The 20,469-nt window shown below is 35.4% G+C and overlaps 1 protein-coding gene across 7 annotated transcripts in view; it reads left to right on the forward strand.

Annotated features, from left to right (window-relative positions):
* The window catches only part of DMXL2 (Dmx like 2), a 168,315-nt gene that overhangs the window by 121,487 nt on the left and 26,359 nt on the right, over window positions 1-20,469 (forward strand). For 5 of the 7 annotated variants that reach the window (XR_009738732.1, XM_061428763.1, XM_061428760.1 and 2 more), the window contains 8 exons: window positions 657-826; window positions 3,485-3,582; window positions 4,010-4,175; window positions 6,278-6,542; window positions 11,658-12,739; window positions 13,141-13,332; window positions 16,892-16,968; window positions 18,472-18,599. Coding sequence is in view for 6 of the 7 variants with exons in the window: in XM_061428763.1 (XP_061284747.1) it covers window positions 657-826; window positions 3,485-3,582; window positions 4,010-4,175; window positions 6,278-6,542; window positions 11,658-12,739; window positions 13,141-13,332; window positions 16,892-16,968; window positions 18,472-18,599 (2,178 nt within the window). In the remaining variant the exon portion in view is untranslated. The remainder of the gene's footprint in view (window positions 1-656; window positions 827-3,484; window positions 3,583-4,009; window positions 4,176-6,277; window positions 6,543-11,657; window positions 12,740-13,140; window positions 13,333-16,891; window positions 16,969-18,471; window positions 18,600-20,469) is intronic. The other 2 variants (XM_061428762.1, XM_061428765.1) reach the window with 1 other exon arrangement.

Here is a 20,469-nt window from a genome sequence, read left to right on the forward strand (position 1 = left end):
TTTTGTTGCCTCTAATACAGCCTAGATCCCTGTCAGTTTTTTTTTTTTTTTAATCAGGGCAAAAAAAGTATTTGCTGTATACCATCAGTAATTAGGCAGCTTTAAACTCTCTTTTTAAAGGAGACACCAAAGACTGAGGAACGTGCCTCCTAACAGTTCTTCCTTGGGGCTGTCATTAAGGTGAGAGTTTGCTTTCAGGTAATATGTATAGCTTCTTGACCAGAGGGATGAATGGGGCAGTTTTCAGTGTCCAATAGTGATGGATATGGTCTGCAAGCAGGTGGCACTGTGAAATGGGACCTACATGTTCATGGAGCACATAGGCTTGACCAGACCTTTTATTCTTGATTGGTTTGGTATGTGTGAAAACGTATGAATGGCTCAGTATTCAAATATCTTTCTTTCTAGTGATTAGCTTTTAATGTTTCCATTCTTCCAGCAAATATATTTGAGAAAAAGAATTTGGTTTTATGTTTCCTGTCAATGATCTTGTATTTAGATACTTACACTATAAAAGTTTGAATGAAGAAATCCTTTCATACTTTTTTTTTCTGCTTGAAAATTCTCTCTAGGAGGAATTACATGAGTATGTAGAAAATTACTTTTGTTTGTTTTGATAGAGTTCTGATGCTTATTATTTTGTCTTTTTAATTTAGGTGTATCTACTTGCCATTTTGCCTGGGCTTTTCATTCTGAGGCTGAGGAGGAGCTGATTAATATGATTCCAGCAATTCAGAGAGGGGACCCTCAGTGGTCTGAATTGAGAGCTATGGGAATAGGTTGGTGGGTCAGGAATATCAACACTCTTCGAAGATGCATTGAAAAGGTAAGTGTATGTCATTGCATTTTGGAGTTAAGTATTTTCTTAGAGCATAAAAGATATCTTCAGAAAACCTGTGGTGAGGGATTCATCTGTACATCTTGAGATCTTGAGAATTTCTTAAATAAAAATTTTTGAACATTTCTGAATCTTGACCTTTATAAACTCTCCATTCAGTATATCAGTTATCTTTTACTATATATACTAAGTATATAATACTTATGCCATATATACTAAGTATATAATACTTACGGAATATAGTATATTCTGCTATCAGTTGAGATGTGTCCCGGTTTAGGAAAATACAAACTGTATGTCAGTTATATACATTAGATAGAAAAAACATTGTTTTTATAAAACAGATTCTCTGCATGGCTAGGTTAATACATAACAAACTTCCTTTGTACATTTAAAATACCATTCAAAAAGTTTTGATTTGTGGCACTTGAGGAAGATATCTATGGCAGCAAATGAAACATGCTATAAATTTCAAGATGGGTTTTTGAAATCAGTTTTCTAGTAGAAAAAAAATGTTAAAAATTTTTTAGTAGAAGCTGAAAATTATTTCAGTGTTGGCAGAAACTAACCATGACTGAGCATCCAGGCTTGGTTCTAGTTGCTTTTCATAAAATATTTCATGTTATCTTCTCATTGGCTGCATGTTCCTATCTTGATTTTCCACCTGATAGAACTATGACTCAGAGAGTTTGGGTAAACAGTCCACTGAAATTCTCAGAAGTACAATTCATGATACATTTGTGGAGTATGAATTCATTTCTTTCAAGAGGAATTTACTCCTCTAAAGTAGTAGTTCTCAAATTTTAGTGTCTGAAGAATCACCTGGCAAACTTATTTGAAACACACATCCCTCACTTCCACTCTCAGAAATTTTTTTTTGTTTTTTTGTTTGGCCGCACTGTATGGTTTGGGGTAGTTAATTCCCAGACCAGGGATTGAACCTGTGTCCTTGGCAGTGAAAGTGGCGAATCCTAACCACTGGACAACCAGAGAAGTCCCCATTAAATTTTTTCCATATCCCGAAGCAAAGGAAAAAGAGGAGATCCTATTCTCTCTGAAATGTTCAGATGTTGCCTACAAAGTCTCTTTAGTTTTTTATCAACAATGTGTCTTGTCATTATAAATTGAGTATTTCTTAGAATACATATAATTAATTTCCACAAGTCATTTATCTCTTAAAATTCAATCAAAAGGATATGTAAGATTTTTTCTCTTGAAATGTATGTTATAAATCATTAACTGAAGATGAATAAAAATTCTTGTAAAAATTATTAAATATTGAAGTACTAAAATAATTGAAGGCAGAGAAAATGCTTTAAAAGGGGGAGGAGAAATAAAAGCATTGAAAGTAAAGCATTTTTGTGATGTGACTTTTAGGTATCTTCCCCTGTCTCTCCCATGCCTTGGTAGTGTTCTACTCTGCCATCAGGCAATGTTAGCTGAAAAAACATATCATTTCGCTTCTCAACTTAGTTTTATGCAGATGTTAGCTTGGTATGTTTGAGAAGTATATGGTCTGCATGGTACTGTGTTCAAAACAGTATGTATGTATGTACAATTGTACATACATGTACATACATGTACAATGTACAATATGTACAATAATGTTACTGGGTTAATAATTTTTAAATTTACATTGAGTTCATTGGTTCTGTATAATTTAGCAAGTTCGGCCATATGGCTCAAAGGGGGGTTGGTTGTCTGTTGTGGTACATGGGGAATTAGGTATTCATTAAGACTTTTTTCTTGTGAAATTTCTAAGAACTAAAATTTGAAGGCCGTTCAAAATAACAGAGCTTCGACCATCTACATTTTAATTACATGCCAGAAAGCATGTGTCAGTCCTTCAGAACTGTCAAATTTGATTGAAAAATACCAAGTTATGTTTGTTTAAAAAAAGAAAAGAACATTTATTTTTGCCTGTAGTTTTTTAAATGTGTGTGTGAGTATAATTGATATTTGTTCATAGATGTCTATCAATATTGTAAAATCACATATATTATATACCATAGAAGTCAACATTTTAACTTTAACAAAACATTAAGGAATTTAATATGCTTAATTTTTAAGAAAAGGTCTCACCAGGAATTCTCTGGTGGTCCAGTGGTTAGGACTCTGTGCTTCTACTTCTGGAGGCCCAGGTTCAATCCCTGGACACAAAACTAAGATCTGGCAAGCTGAGCAACACGGCCAAAAAGAATAAATCATGTCTATCAAATATTCTGCCTTCTTTATTGTTTCCTGTGTTGGTTTTGTCACTGTCTGGTTTCTAATACCTTTTGCACCCCTTGTTTACTGTGTGACCTCAAGTAATTCAGTTAACCTCTCTGTGTCTCAGTTGCTTTGTGTAAAATGGGGATAGTAATAGTACTTCTTGGATCATGGTGATTCAGTAAGACAAATGAAAGGTGCCTGGTACATGGTAAGTAGTCAGTAAATACTAGCTGCTGTTACTGTTTTTATTGTAATTATAGGTATGCCGAGGGTTGTCTCTAGGAGCATGTGTTATGAGCTACTGGAGACTGTGGAAGAGAGTCATTTCTTCCCGTCGTCATAGTTTCTGTCAACCATGGAAGTAGTAGGGAAACATTAATTGTTGTAATTCTTATATCAAATAGTTAATTCAGTTTTTTATTGACCATTTAGGTTGCCAAAGCTGCTTTTCAGCGTAACAATGATGCCTTGGATGCTGCATTATTCTACCTTTCAATGAAGAAGAAAGCAGTTGTGTGGGGTCTGTTTAGGTAAATTGCTTCAACACTTAAAATGATTTAATGGAATGAAGATTGTGCTGTGAATTGAAGATGTAACACTTTTGAAAGTACTTGGATAAGTCAGTTTCCTTATTTGTGCCTTGGTTTCTTTATTTAAGAAAAATAAGCACCGTATTATTTGAGCTTAACTAAAGAGTGGGATATTGTTAAAAATAAGTTGATGAAAACAGTTGGGAAAGTAGAGTGCTCTTGCTTCCTACTTACGTGTACGTATTTTGAATTTTCTCCTTGTTAGAAGAAATGAAGCAAAGCTTGATAACAAATACATCTCACTAAAGTTGTTGTTCTTCTTTTAGCTGGCTGTTTGAGATTTTCATTGTCTATTTTCATATATTCTGTACAGGATTAAATATTTGAAATTTGGTTTAACCACTTATGTTTGTGCTCTGGTACCAAGGTCACAGCATGATGAAAAAATGACAACATTTTTCAGCCACAACTTTAATGAAGATAGATGGCGTAAAGCTGCTTTGAAAAATGCTTTCTCTTTGCTTGGAAAACAACGCTTTGAACAATCTGCTGCTTTTTTCTTGCTAGCTGGTTCATTGAAAGATGCCATTGAGGTATGTCTGAGAAAATGTGCTATGAAATACCTGTAAGAGCTTGAAAACCTTGGAAGGTCATAGAGTAGATTGTAATGTTTGGTCATGTGTTTATAAGGATAGAGGGTAGAGAATAAACACAGAGGTAACTAACTTAAATAGCGGCACTGTGACAATGGAATTACAAACAGATGCAAGTGAGAAGCATAAATGGGACATTTTATATAGAGAATACTGCATTTCAAGGTAAGTATATGCATTTCAATTATAAATATATAGAAGAAGTGGTTTATGAATATCTTCTTCCTGGCCATCTTGTGATTCTAAACTATTGAAAGTGTGCACAGGTCAGAGTCCCCTTACTTGGTATAGACAGGCAGATATTTTAAGTTCTTTTTCTTCTAAATGAAATTCATAGCTAAGGAACTGAGATCACAGTTTATACTGTTTTGTAATGTAGTCATCTTAGATACTGGAAGGTGAGTGGGAAGAGATAAAACTTTGCATTTTTGGATATAGAATCTTGATAGCTGATTAAGAGAGTAATTACAGATATTTCTATTTATGAGATAGTCTTCTTAGGATATCAGTTATAATGAATAATCCAAACAGGTGAAGGAAAAATGTAATTGGAAATAATACATCATGGAAAATATCCAGCAAAGTGAAAGTACTCTGTATAGAATTAGTCCTGTTTTCAAAATTATCTTAAGGTGTGTAACTTTTTAAAATAACAAATATTTATAATTTTCAGATGGGAAGTTTAGCCTAGAAAATACTCAGGCAAGAAGAGAAATATTGATTGAGATGCTCATATTGCCTGAAGGACCTCAGATTCTCAGATGAGTAGTTACTTTAGAATACAAACTCAAGAGAGAGTAAGAATAGCGTATGTAGCTTTATTTCTTAAGCTACTTGCTATGTAAATAGAAGATTCTTTTAAAATAGTAATAATTGTGTTTTTATATGGGAATATATTTAGAAATTAAGAGGAACTGATTATATCACAGGTGTTATTTAATTTAAAAATGAACCTTGTTTAAATTAATCCAAGTCTAAGATGGTACTGATATACCTTCTTTTATGCTTATTTTATAAATGAACTTTCTAGATTGGAAGCTACTGAGTTCTCAGTTCAGTAGCTCAGTCATGTCCGACTCTTTGCAACCCCATGAATAGCAGCATGCCAGGCCTCTCTGTCCATCAACAACTCCCGGAGTTTACTCAAACTCGTATCCATTGGGTCGGTGATGCCATCCAGCCATCTCATCCTCTATAGTCCCCTTCTCCTCCTGCCCTCAATCCCTCCCAGCATCAGGGTCTTTTCCAATGAGTCAACTTTTTGCATGAGGTGGCCAAAGTTTTGGAGTTTCAGCCTCAGCATCAGTCCTTCCAATGAACACCCAGGACTGATCTCCTTTAGGATGGACTGGTTGGATCTCCTTGCAGTCCAAGGGATTCTCAAGAGTCTTCTCCAACACCACAGTTCAAAAGCATTAATTCTTCAGTGCTCAGCTTTCTTCACAGTGTAACTCTCACATCCATACATGACCACTGGAAAAACCGTAGCCTTGACTAGATGGACCTTTGTTGGCAAAGTAATGTCTCTGCTTTTCAATATGCTATCTAGGTTGCTCATAACTTTCCTTCCAAGGAGTAAGCGTCTTTTAATTTCATGGCTGCAATCGCCATCTGCAGTGATTTTGGAGCCCCGAAAAATAAAGTCTGACACTGTTTCTACTGTTTTGCCGTCTATTTCCCCATCTATTTCCCATGAAGTGATGGGACCAGATGCTGTGTTCTTAGTTTTCTGAATGTTGAGCTTTAAGCCAACTTTTTCACTCTCCTCTTTCATTTTCATCAAGAGGCTTTTTAGTTCCTCTTCACTTTCTGCCATATGGGTGGTATCATTTGCATATCTGAGGTTATTGATATTTCTGCCGGCAAACTAAGTTCTAGTTTCTTAAATTTCTTGCTATTTCTTAATCACTCTCTCAACCTCTGGACCTCTTTCCTCTACTCTGATAATATAAATAGTGGATAATTTCAGGAGTTCAGTGGGATATTTCATCTCTCTAAATAATTATCATTAAATAAATATTTATTAATATTTAAATTTATAGGTATGTCTTGAAAAAATGGAAGATATCCAGCTAGCCATGGTAATTGCCCGTTTATATGAATCTGATTTTGAGACTTCTTCCACTTATCTGTCCATCCTAAATCAGAAGATTTTGGGTTGCCAAAAGGATGGCTCAGGATTCGATTGTGAAAGATTACATCCTGATCCTTTCCTCCGTAGTCTTGCTTACTGGGTAATGAAAGATTACACCAGAGCATTGGACACGTTATTAGAACAGACACCAAAGGAGGATGATGAACATCAAGGTAGGACATTTTATGTGTTTCTCTTTCTCTTTTTTTAAAAGGCCGTTTCTGAATAGATAACATATACTTAGATAATACACACACACACACACACACACACACACACCGCCCCACCCCCCACCCCCCACCCCTGCCCTCTTCGTTGCCAGACTTACTTTTCAGCTTTGAGAAATCAGCGTCAAAATTTTTTATGTGGCTAGAAGTTCAGTCACTTACTACCTGTAATTGAATCTGGCATTTTGTTATCATAATTTTAGTAGTACTAAGAAGATTTCACACATGTTTTTACTCTCATAGCTATATATCAAGGTATATAAGATTACCATACTATTCTAATTTCATATATATTAAAGTGAAGCATACAGAATATTCCCACATTGCATAGCTCTTTCCATGTATAATAGCCAGTTTTCTAAAAAAGTGTATATTTTGGTTGTTACACATAGTTGGTATGATGTATGGGCCTACAAAAACTTTATTCTTGTGTGATGAACTTTCTCTTAGTTATCCCAAATAATTTATTTTCCTAGAAGCATTTGGAAGGTATCTATTAGCATTGTTTGCAGTAATCATAAAATGGAACATTTTAAGTATTCAATAATAGAATAGTTAAATTAATTATAATGTATCCATACTGTAGAAACAGTATGCTATTAAAAGTGAGGTAAGTGAGGTAGAGTGATGTGTTAATGTATGTTGTATTCAGTGAAAAAAGTAAAGTATAGAACAATATGGTCCTGAATTGGTGTTTTTCTTTCTAACTTACTTCACTCTGTATAATAGGCTCCAGTTTCATCCACCTCATTAGAACTGATTCAAATGTATTCTTTTTAATGGCTGAGTAATATTCCATGGAATTTAGAAAGATGGTAACGATGACCCTATATGCGAGACAGCAGAAGAGTCACAGATGTATAGAACAGTCTGCTGGCCTCTGTGGGAGAAGGCGAGGGTGGGATGATTTGAGAGAATAGTATCGAAACATGTATACTGTCATATGTGAAACAGATTGTCAGTCCAGGTTCGATGCATGAGACAGGGTGCTCAGGGCTGGTGCATTGGGATGACCCTGAGAGATGGGATGGGGAGGGAGGTGGGAGTGGGGTTCAGGATGGGGAACACATGTACACCCATGGCTGATTCATGTCAATGTATGGCAAAACCCACTACAATACTGTAAAGTGATTAGCCTCCAATTAAAATAAATAAATAGAAGAGACATCATTTTCCTTCCATATCTTGTGTTGTTTAGACTTGTACTTTAGTGTTAATTTCAACAAATGTATTAAATTTCTCATTTCGAAAAAAACAAAGAAAAAAACCAATATGGTCCCTGTATTTATGTGCTTATGGCACACATACACGTACTGTGTGCACACACACGCTGTCTGGTTTCCCGCTCCCTCTCTCTTTTTTGTTTTCTGGAACAAATCATAAACTAAATTGGCACTGGTTACCTTTTAGGAATAGGAGGGAGAGATACAAGCTTTTACTTTTCATTTTGTACTTTCATTAGTTATAATTTTATGTGTTATTTTTAAATACTTAAAGAGCTTAAATGAATAAAGAGATTCAGGCTCATTTTTTATTTTCTTCTTTACAAAAAAGAAGTGTAATAATTTAATACAGTAGTCCCCTCTTATCCACAGGGATTATGTTCTAGGACCCCTAGTGGATTTCTGAAACGGTGGATAGTACCACATCCTATATAAACTATGTTTTTTCATATATATATGAGATAAAGTTTAATTTATAAATTAGGCACAGTAAGGGATTAACAGCAGTGACTAATGATAAAAGAGAACAATTATAACAACAATATACTGTAATGAAAGATGGGAATGTGGGTTTTCTCACTCAGAATCTTATCGTACAATTTTAATGCCTTTTCCATCTTAACAAAGCACTTATCATGCACTGTGCCCATAACGTCTGCAGTTTTAAGTGTGACAGAAAAACTGACATGAATTTCTTTTTCGTTCTTCACAATTTTGTGGATAGAAGATTTTTTCTGACCATAGATAATAGTACCCTTGGCTTATGAATTTTTTGCTTTTCTTGTTAAATAGAGAACTTTCAAATTTTCATATAAAGGAAGCACTTGCAGCTTCTCTTTGGCATAGATGAACTGCCAGCATAACTACTGTTGCATATGGGGCTCTTTGTTATTAAATAAAATGAGGGGGACTTGAACACAAGCACTCTGGTGCCCTGATAGTGGATCTGATAATCGCAGTGGCTACTAAGTGACTAGTGGGTGGAACACTTTGGACAAAGGATGATGATCCCTGTCCTGGGGAGGATGGAGCAGGATGGTGCGAGATTTCATCTTACTTCTCAGAACAACTCACAATTGAAAACTTATGAATTGTGTGCTTCTGGAATTTTCCATTTAATATTTTTAAACCTCAGTTGACCTCTGGTAACTGAAACTGTGGGAAGCAAAACTGCAGGCAAGAGGGGGACGACTGTAAATATTAAAAAAAAAAATTAAAGCAAAGGAAATAAAACCTTTAGAAGAAAAATATCTGAGCTACCCAAGTAATTTTAATAAATTTTAAATAATAAATTTAATAAATTTTAATAAAAGGTACACATTTTTACAGATTCTATTTATTTCTTAATATTTTCCAGGTTAACTTTTAAGAGGTTGTTATTGGGGAAATTTTAATGTATACATAAAGAGTTATACCCATCTAACACAATTAGCTGTATTAATACTGCACTGTAATAGATTTATAATATTTTTCACACAAATAATACATAAACACAAAAAATAATAAAACATTTTTAATTATATGGTATCTTGAAAAGTGCACCAAACATGTGAACTAATTTATATTAGACATGCAAATGCCTGTTCACATCTTTGAAAGTTTGCAGTGTGAAGGTTTGTATTTAGGGAACTTACTGTATAGATATATTTTGAAGCAAACCCAACAGATCATTTCGTCTGTAAATATTAAAACATGCATCTCTAAAAAATAAAGACTCTAAAAACATAGCACATATCAGTTATAACACATAACACAGTTTTGTGAGTAATCAGATCCTCAGTGTTCAGATTTCCCTGGTTGTCTTATAAAATCTTATACAGTTGATTTGTTTGACCCAAGATCCAGGTGAGGCCTGTATCATGTGATTGGTTGAGGTGCCTCTTATGTCAGTTTTCATCCATATTTAGTTACTGCAGCATGCCTCACCCCCGAATTTATTTGTTAAAGAAGTCAGATTGTCTGTCCTGTAGTTTCCTGAGTTTTAGATTTTGCTGGTTGTATTCTTGTTGTTTCATTTAATGTTTTTTTTTCCCCCTCTGTTTCTCTGTATTTCCTATAAATTGGTAAGTAAGATTTTAGAGGATTTTAGTAGTTTTTTTGGCAGAAATATTTAATAGATGGGTAGAGCACTTCCACCAGGGAACTCATTTGAAAGTGTTAGTTGCTCAGCTGTGTCCAACTCTTTGTGACCCCATGGGCTGTAGCACGCCAGGCTTCTCTGGCATGCTTCCATGGCGTGCTCCATGAAATTCTCCAGGCAAAAATACTGGAGTGGGTTGCCATTCCATTCTCCAGGGGATCCTGCCATCCAAATGATTGAACCTGGGTCTCCTGCATTGCAGTCAGATTCTTTACCATCTGAGCCAACAGGGAAACCCTCAGGGAACTCATAATGTCAGCTTATTTTGCTTTTTGTGGAATTAACAGCTATCAGTGACTGCCATCTACATTAGTTTTTGTAAAATGACAATATTCTAAATTTGTCATTTTATCCTTTTTGAGCTGGAATGCTTCTCTAGAGTACAGTCTCCCTTGGCAATGACTTGATTACTCAATTCCAGTCGTATACATAGTAAAAGGAATATAAATGTTTGATTCTTATTTACTAGTTTTCAAAATAATAGCTTGGTTCTCTAGCATCCTAGAAAGGTGACCAATTAGCTTTCATTTTTTAAGGTTATTTTGAATTCACAGATTAAGATAGAGTTGTGTTTTAATCCATTGCAGGTTATTATTATGGATGCTCAGATTATCAGAGCCTCTTTAAGTCCTTGCATTTGACATTTTTCTTTGATAGTTTCTTTGCTTTCTGGTATGGTAAGATGTTTCAGGCTCATATTATACATCTCCTGCCCAAGACCTGGAAATGACCAATCCTCCAAAGAATCCTGGTTCCTTTTTGTTGGGAGTGATATTTAGACACCACAGCCTGAACACAGGGATCCCCATTGCTGCAGGCGTGGCCATTGTTCCTAGGTTATTTCAATGAATGAAGCTAGTAAAAATTTTCCACCCTGAGGTACATGTGTTCACACTGACATTTCTAATTTCAGATATAGAGTTCTGATATTTCAAAAATGTGTATCATGAAAAGCTTGGATTCTTATGACATTAACATAATTATTTGCTGTTTTATATAATATATATATATATATATATATATATATATATATATATATATAATAGTTTCAGAGTAATGATGCAGATATTTTTGCAACAGCATGGTTACTGAGAACAGCTTAAGCTTTTTTTTTTTTCAGTTTTTTGTTTTGATGGTATATATGACTCAGGATGGTCAGTCATATTACTTATTTTTAAGTCACTTTTTAGTTCCTGTCTTGTGATTATGGTACCAGCTTGATGCAAACAACCATTTGTGTAATTTTGCTTTTATTGTAAATTTTTAAAAAGTAAATTTCCTTTTAGAATTATATAAAACGTTAAGTGGTTTTGAAATAAAATGAAGGTATTTTTAGAAGAATCTATCATCTTTCCTCATCTTTCTACCCTGTTTTACCCTCCCTTTTTAGGGGACCAGTTGAAAAAAAATTGTGTATTTTTTTTCTATTAAAAAATGTGTGTGTGTGTAGATGTGTTTTTAATTTTTCTAATTTTTTAAATAAAAGATGGCTTACTATATGTACTTTCACTTAATATATTCTGGATATCACAGGGAAATTTTAATTTCAGCTATATTGTGTGGATGTACCATAGTTCAACTAATCCTGGGTTAATAATTAAGTTTCCTTTATTTTGAGGAAATGCTGACACACTTTATTCTTTTGTAACATAATTACAAATTAACATCATACCTTGCAATTGTCTCTGATTTCTATAGTTATCATCAAGTCTTGTAACCCAGTGGTGTTTAGTTTCTACAACTACCTTCGAACTCATCCTTTGCTTATTCGAAGAAACCTTGTCTCCCCTGAAGGAACTTTGGCAACTGTAGGTCTCAAAACTGAGAAGAACTTTGTTGATAAAATTAACCTCATAGAAAGAAAATTATTCTTTACTACAGCAAATGCTCATTTTAAAGTTGGATGCCCTGTTTTAGCCTTGGAGGTACTCTCCAAAATTCCAAAAGTTACCAAAGCGTCTGCCTTACCCTCAAAAAAAGATCAGCCTGATTTCATTTCTAAAAAGATGGATGATGTACCTTCAGAATCAAAAACTCTGAGCGACAGTGATAGAAGTTTTGGCACTGATTGGTCAAATGTCACTTCATCACAGATTGACTGGAGTCAGCCAGTGGTAAGGATAGAAGAGGAACCCCTTACTCTTGATTGGGGTGAAGAGCATGATAGTGCCTTAGAAGAAGAGGAAGAAGATGCTGTTGGTTTAGTAATGAAAAGTACAGATGTCGGGAAAAAAGATAGACAAGAAGATCAGAAAACTCCAGACCCTAACGTGTTATTGACCCCTCAGGAAGAGGATCATCTTGAAGGTGATACTGAAGTTGATGTGATTGCTGAACAACTAAAATTCAGAGCTTGTTTAAAGATCCTTATGACTGAACTAAGAACATTGGCTACCGGTTATGAAGTAGATGGAGGAAAACTCAGATTTCAGCTCTACAACTGGCTTGAAAAGGAAATTGCTGCCTTGCATGAAATATGTAATCATGAATCGGTTATTAAAGAATATGCCAGCAAAATGTATTCCAAAGGAGAGAGTGATCTTCTAGATCAGGAAGAGAAGGTGGATAAACCAGATATTGGCTCCTATGAGCGGCACCAGATAGAAAGGCGGAGACTCCAGGCTAAACGAGAGCACGCGGAAAGACGGAAGTCATGGCTGCACAAGAACCAAGACCTCCTTCGAGTGTTTCTTAGTTACTGTAGCCTCCACGGAGCCCAAGGTGGTGGTCTGGCCTCAGTACGAATGGAGCTCAAATTCTTGCTACAAGAATCACAGCAGGTATCAACCTTATATTTGTTCTCAATCTTGGTTATTTTAATAATTTCAGTAACTCTTTCATTTATAGTTTTAAAGCTCTTTCTACCAGTTAATTTTAACATGATCAGCTCCTCTATTCATAGAAGCAGATATTTACACTGTGCATACATATTTTTAGACAAAAGTTTTGATAAATAGAAGTAGGCTAAAAGCTTGAGAGCACAGCTTTGTCAAACTCATCTCTATACCTTCTGCATCTCGCATAGTACCTGATACACCAGTTTTTGTGGAATGAGCAAGTACATTAACATACTGCTTTTACTCAAATGTTTACTGCCAGTATTTTTATCATATAACTTAATTGCTTTTTTTTCTCCTTCATTTTAACCACTTTGGAAAAAATAACCCACTGTCACTCACAGGAAACTACAGTGAAGCAGCTCCAGTCGCCACTGCCACTGCCTACCACTCTACCTCTGCTTTCAGCAAGTATTGCTTCAACAAAAACAGTCATAGCTAATCCTGTATTGTACTTAAATAATCACATCCATGATATACTCTATACTATTGTTCAGATGAAAACACCACCTCATCCCAGTATTGAAGATGTGAAGGTAATGTAAAGTTTATGATCATTTGATACTGTACACACTGAGAAGGTAAATAAGTTATACTACTCTTCCAGTTTGAACTTGGAAGAAATATTTAAAGTATTCTTATTTGCTGCCTTCTGAGTCTGATCAGTTCAAGACTGTCCAATGAATGTAAGTTGAAAGTAAACATTCTTGAAATTCTGCCATTTGCCACACTGGATGGAATATTACGCTAAGTAAAATAAGTCAGATAGACAAATACTGTATGTTATCACTTATATGTGGAATCAAAAAAATAAATGACTGTATGTAACAAAATAGAAATGGACTCACAGACATAGAAAACAAACAGTGGTTAACAAAGTGGGCATATGTGTATGGGGGCACATTAGGGGTAGGGAGTTAAGAGATATAAACAACTAAGTGTAAAATACTTAGTATAAAATAATTAAGCAACAAAGATATCAGATCAGATCAGATCAGTCGCTCAGTCGTGTCCGACTCTTTGCGACCCCATGAATCGCAGCACGCCAGGCCTCCCTGTCCATCACCAACTCCCGGAGTTCACTCAGACTCACGTCCATCAAGTCAGTGATGCCATCCAGCCATCTCATCCTCTGTCGTCCCCTTCTCCTCTTGCCCCCAATCCCTCCCGGCATCAGAGTCTTTTCCAATGAGTCAACTCTTCGCATGAGGTGGCCAAAGTACTGGAGTTTCAGCTTCAGCATCATTCCTTCCAAAGAAATCCCAGGGCTAATCTCCTTCAGAATGGACTGGTTGGATCTCCTTGCAGTCCAAGGGACTCTCAAGAGTCTTCTCCAACACCACAGTTCAAAAGCATCAATTCTTCAGCGCTCAGCCTTCTTCACAGTCCAACTCTCACATCCATACATGACCACAGGAAAAACCATAGCCTTGACTAGACGAACCTTTGTTGGCAAAGTAATGTCTCTGCTTTTCAATATGCTATCTAGGTTGATAGCACAGGAAAATATAGCCATTATTTTAGAATTATCATAAAAATATTGAACCACTATGCTGTACACCTGAATCTAATATAATAGCTTCTTCTTACTTGTGGAAAAGTTACTGTCTTCCTTTAAGACAGGCAGATACTTTTTTGGAAAAATTAATTCATTTTCTATACCGTATTCTTAACACACATTCCTTTAGATCCCCATCTTGTTTAAATGAATCATTATGTAGAAATATTTATAACTGTTCCTTACATGCTGAGATATGAAAATGTAAGTTCAGGAAGTATCTTGGGGAAAACCATGATTGATTAGAAGTGGTCCCAGCGAAAGTACTCTCATTGGTATCTGCCTGAGGATTTTGTTTTGTTGGAAACTGTGCAGTAGTTCAGGGTAATGAGAATATGGACAGAATTCAGTTCAGTTGCTCAGTTGTGTCCGACTCTTTGTGACCCCATGGATGACAGCATACAAGGCCTCCCTGTCTATCACGAACTCCCGGAGTTAACTCAAACTCACCTCCATGGAGTCGGTGATGCCATCCAACCATCTCATCCTCTGTCGTCCCCTTTGCCTCCTGCCTTCAATCTTTCCCAGCATCAGGGTCTTTTCAAATGAGTCAGCTCTTCACATCAGGTGGCCACAGTTTTGGAGTTTCAGCTTCAACATCAGTCCTTCCATTGAACACTCAGGACTGATCTCCTTTAGGATGGACTGGTTGGATCTCCTTGCTGTCCAAGGGACTCTCCAGAGTCTTATCTAACACCACACTTCAAAAACATCAATTCTTTGGTGCTCAGCTTTCTTTATAGTCCAACTTTCGCATCCATACATGACCACTGGAAAAACCATAGCCTTGACTAGATGGACCTTTGTTGGCAAAGTAATGTCTCTGGTTTTTAATATGCTGTCTAGGTTGGTCATAACTTTCCTTCCAAGGAGTAAGTGTCTTTTTATTTCATAGCTGCAATCACCATCTGCAGTGATTTTGGAGCCCCCAAAAATAAAGTCCGACACTGTTTCCACTGTTTCCCCACCTACTTGTCATGAAGTTATGGGACCGGATGCCATGATTTTAGTTTTCTGAATGTTGAGCTTTAAGCCAACTTTTTCACTCTCCTCTCTGACTTTCATCAAGAGGCTCTTTAGTTCTTCTTCACTTTCTGCCATAAGGGTGGTGTCATCTGCATATCTGAGGTTATTGATATTTCTCCCAGCAATCTTGATTTCAGCTTGTACTTCATCCAGCCCAGCATTTCTCATGATGTACTGTGCATATAAGTAAATAATCAGGGTGACAATATACAGAATTAACTACCCCAAATTAAAACTATATCCTATGCTGAAAACGTAAAAGCAGGTAGATGCTAAGAAACCCTAGGGAGGATGGCAGGATCTGGAGAGTTGATCAAACTTCCTCTGTACTAGCCTAAGTGTATTTGTCCTGTGCTTTTTCCAGTTCCAGTGGCTGATGTCATTTCAGTTCACCAGCATTTTTTCTTTAAAATTTTTTTGTATGAAATGCACATTCAGTCTCTGGTAGTGTGTGCTTCTGAAGAACCCAAGATTAACTGGTCATGTCATCCTATTGCTTGCATGCTGAGTCGCTTCAGGTGTGTCCACCTCTTTGCGACTCTGTGGACTGGAGCCCACCAGGCTCCTCTGTCCATGGGATTTTGCACACAAGAACACTGGAGGGGGTTGCCATGCCCTCCAGGGGATCTTCCTGACCCGGGGATCAAACCCATGTCTCTTGCATCTCCTGCATTGTTAGGCATGATCTTTACCACTAGTACTACCTGGGGAAGCCCCTGTTGAGATTACTTAAATTATTTGATAGGTGAATATGGAAAAGTAGAAAATTCATTCAGTGCTTATAATTACGTTGGCATTTAATGTAATCTAAGTTAACATTTCTAGTTCCAGGAAATTTGGATAAGCTTTGAAAAAGTATGAAACTATTTCTAAGATCCCTTCAGATTTTAAGATTGTAGGAATCAAGTGTTGATTCAGCATGGCACTGTAGGTTTTGATATTATATTGATAATTTTTTAAACTATCAAAATTTAAAATTTTCAGACTGCATTACTTCTAAGTGGATGGATATCTTGCTTTCTGGAAAATTAACCATTTCACACAGTGATTGATACATTTTCTAAACATTTAATTCATTCTTATTGATAAGATCAGTTCTTCAGTTTCATCAAGGGGAATTTAATAAGGCAAGTTTAAATAAAAGCTCTGAAAATTGTCTGCTAATTTTGGTTCTCTTTTTTTTGAGTATTACTATTTAAGCTATTCATTAGCAGGCTAGGACAGTCCCAGCAATGTGAACGTTGACACTTTACTCAAGGCCTGCAAAACGGCAGGCTCACAGTAATGAATATTTGATAAATATGTGTATAAATCAGTTAACTTTGTTGTAAGAATGCATATTAAATTAGGTGAGTGTTATTTTAGAAGCTTTAAGGCAGAGTTAGTAGTCTCATGTAGGATCTAGTCTTATTTATGATATTGCTAGTTTCTTGGATATTTTCTGATCTTTAACCTACTACTGTTTGTAGAAATATCAGTACAAAATGTAATTGTGGCTGTTTTGGTTTTAGGTGCACACACTTCATTCATTAGCAGCATCACTTTCTGCATCAATTTACCAAGCATTATGTGACAGTCATAGCTACAGGTAAAAAAAAAAAGAAAAAAAATCACCCAAATAGTATTTATACAGCAAAAACATTAAACTGTACCACAGTTATATTAAGGTTCTGCTTCCAAGGGACTGAAAAATCCTGGAATATGACCACCGTGTGTACTTTATGAGAATGAGAAAATAATTGTTTAGTTGAGCAATCACCTAGTAACAACAGAGACAAGTAGAAAATGACAGATGGTAAAGGAAAATTATCATCACCATCTTCTTTTTGTTTTCAAGAAAAGAAGTATCCATTATCCAAAGTAATTTATAATATGAAGTTTTCTAATTTTTTTCTCCCTTAGGAGCTATTCCTTTGGCATTAGATTAGTTCCTGTTTGTTTGCTTTTCAGTTGAAAGAGGGAAAACTTTTGAAAAATGATAAAGTACATTCCTAGCATTGAATTATTAAAATCAATTTTACTTACCTCTTTTGGTATCAGTCTTTAAAAGTGATATCAATAGATGTAATGGTTTGAAATTTTGTTAAATGTCTAATTGCCTTCATCAGTGTATACTTTATATTTTAATGACCAGGGCAATATAAGTAGTAAGAAATTGAATCAGTCAGAAAGATGACCTAGACTTAAATGAATTATGTTAATAAATGAAAAGTTTGTACTATAAATAGAATCACATTAAATGTATATTAAACATGTATCTAGATTTTTTTTTCTTATGAACTCAGCAGCCTCTTGTGGGAAGACTGTTATTGCATAAGGAGTTAACTCTCTCAAAATGGCCTAACTCTGATGTTAGCCTAGTAAGGCCATGTCTAAGTGAACTCTCAAAACTTGGAAGTGTAAATAAGAAAAAGTTTATTTAGTTGACAGTGATCACCTTAATGATCAAAGACAATTTGTTTGATATCAGTCACTGCTTCAAATGGTGCCAGATGAGAATCCAAATACATTTTGTTTAAATATATCTTTTCTAGTTCTTAGGCTGTGATTGACTCTCTGAGAAGTCATATTTATTTTCTTCTTGTGTATTTCCCACACTCCATAAAGATGAGGAAAGTAAATATTTGGGCATGTTTGACTTTAGGTTTTTCTAAAATAGTTTCCTGCAGATTTAGTTGACCTTTTAATTCAGAATTGAGCTTGCACAACTTGGCAGGACTAAGAATGCAACAACATAGTTGCTGAAACTTCTGATATTCCTGGTACCAACAGTAATCTCCTTACAGCAGACTTTTAAAATACAAATAAGTGAATATGGAAAAGATTTTTAAGTTTTAAGCGGCATTTGGGAAAGGTTTTAAAGACTAAATGTCATCTGCCCAAATAGAACGTTTGGTATTTTCTTTTAAAAAACTATCAATAAATATTTGTAACTAATTTAAAAAACTTTCTGAAATAAGTTATTATTGGAACATTGAATTCAGTTTTAAGAGTTTTGTTTTTGCTACAGTTATTTAAAAAGTGTGTTTAAGGTATACTTGCTTATTACCTCTGTGGACGATAAATAACAGAATTTTGTTTGGTTTGGCAGTCAAACAGAAGGAAACCAGTTTACAGGAATGGCTTATCAAGGGCTTCTTTTAAGTGATCGTCGAAGACTAAGGACAGAAAGCATTGAAGAACATGCAACACCAAATTCTTCTCCTGCTCAATGGCCCGGTGAGAACTCGAGTGCTGTTTTTATACTTGTTTAAATTTTCTATTTGGAAACTCCTTTTTACAAAACTACTAACTGGTTCCCTGATTGTTGTTGTTTGTGGATTTGGTGAATCACTTTTTGTTTGTTTGTTTTTGATGATATTTTCTGCCATGGATTAGGAATTCTTAAATATTATAATGTTGTCTGAAGATTCAGAAAGTTAAGGCTTCAAAAACCAGCTGTGCTGACCAGCATAAAAAAAGCAAGGTTTAACATCTTTCCCAAGGGTGAGCACAATTGTTTCTTATCCTTAGACATCCTGAGTTAGAGTCTTAGAGAGCCAGTATCACACACGTTTTTTCACTGATGTATCAGAATACAGTCATTCTCAAGATGTTGGTATATTTAGGACAGGAGTGACCGTCCTGTTACACATATGTCATGGTGTCTGCCAGTCCTTTCCCTCTGGTTAGCTCTTTCTCACTCTCAGTATCAGTTATTTCAAACCTCTACTCTCATCATCCTTTCCTCATTTGCCATGTCATTTAATTTTTACTGTAGTTTTATAAATTTCTACTGTTAATCTATATCTATGATTACATGTTAATGATCTTTGTAAAGAGGGGCAATGGAGGAAGTGACAGACTCAGAGTGTATATTTAAAATTCTTTTATACATGTTTCTCCAAACATTGTTGTTTTGACTTTTTATTGAATTTCAAACTTGTAAAAGTTTCAAAAATGGTACAAAGAATTTTTGTATAATCTTCACCCAAATTTCCCAACGTAGACATTTTACCATACTTGCCTTATCATTCATTCCTCCTCTCTCCCTCACTTATTGTGTGTCTGTGTGGATATATATATATATATACTTTTTTTCTGAAATACTTGAGGATAAATTGTAGAAATGATGCCCCTTTACACATATCAGTTTATCTTTCCTAAAAATAGGCATTCTCTTATTAAATATAACATTGTTACCAAAATTTAGGATGTGTTAGGAAATTCAGCATCTTAATATTGATACAGTACTATTGTCTAACCTGTAGGGTTTTTTTTTTTTTTTGACAGTTTCACCAATCATCTCACTGAAGTCTTCCATGTTGTATTCTTAGTTGTATTGTCTCACGAATCTCCTCTAATATGCAGTCCTCCTTTCTTTGTCTCTCATGACTTTGACACTTTCAAAGAGTACTAGCCAATTATTTTTTAGAATGTTCTTATGTTTCGGTTTTTCTGATGTTAATATTAGATTCAGGTTATGAAGAGAGATTGTACCCTTCTCAGAGCAAAATAGCAAGAGGCACATGATGCCACTTTGGTCCCAGCACTGGTGCCATTAACTTTGACCACTTTGTGTGGTAGTTTCTGCCAGATTTCTCCTTTGTAAAATTATTCTCTTTTGCAATTCATAAGTATCTTTTGAAGAGAGTGTTTGAGGATTGTGTAAAATGTCATACTTTTACCTGCTAATTATAATGTTCAGTGATGACTCCTGCCTAAATCAAATATAACTGTGGAGATTACTCAGTGGTGATTTTCTAATTCTATGCTTCTTTCTACGTATTAGTTGAAATTGTGATATAAGGAAGAGCTTTCTCTTCTTTTTGTTTATTCACTCATTTATTATTTCATTGTGGATGAATGGATTCCTGTTTTAGTCTGTAGGTTATAAACAATTTCTATCATTTATTTTGTTCAAACTATGGATGGTGATTTAGTCACTAAGTCATGTCCAACTCTTATGACCCCGTGGACTATAGCCCTCCAGTCTCCTCTGTCCATGGGATTTTCCAGACAAGACCACTCAAGTGGTTTGCCATTTCCTTCTCCAGGGGATCTTCCTGGCTCTGCAGTTGAACCCAGAATCTCCTGCTTTGCAGGAGAT

Source organism: Bos javanicus, chromosome 10, assembly GCF_032452875.1.
Source record: "Bos javanicus breed banteng chromosome 10, ARS-OSU_banteng_1.0, whole genome shotgun sequence".
Taxonomy (NCBI): domain Eukaryota; kingdom Metazoa; phylum Chordata; class Mammalia; order Artiodactyla; family Bovidae; genus Bos; species Bos javanicus.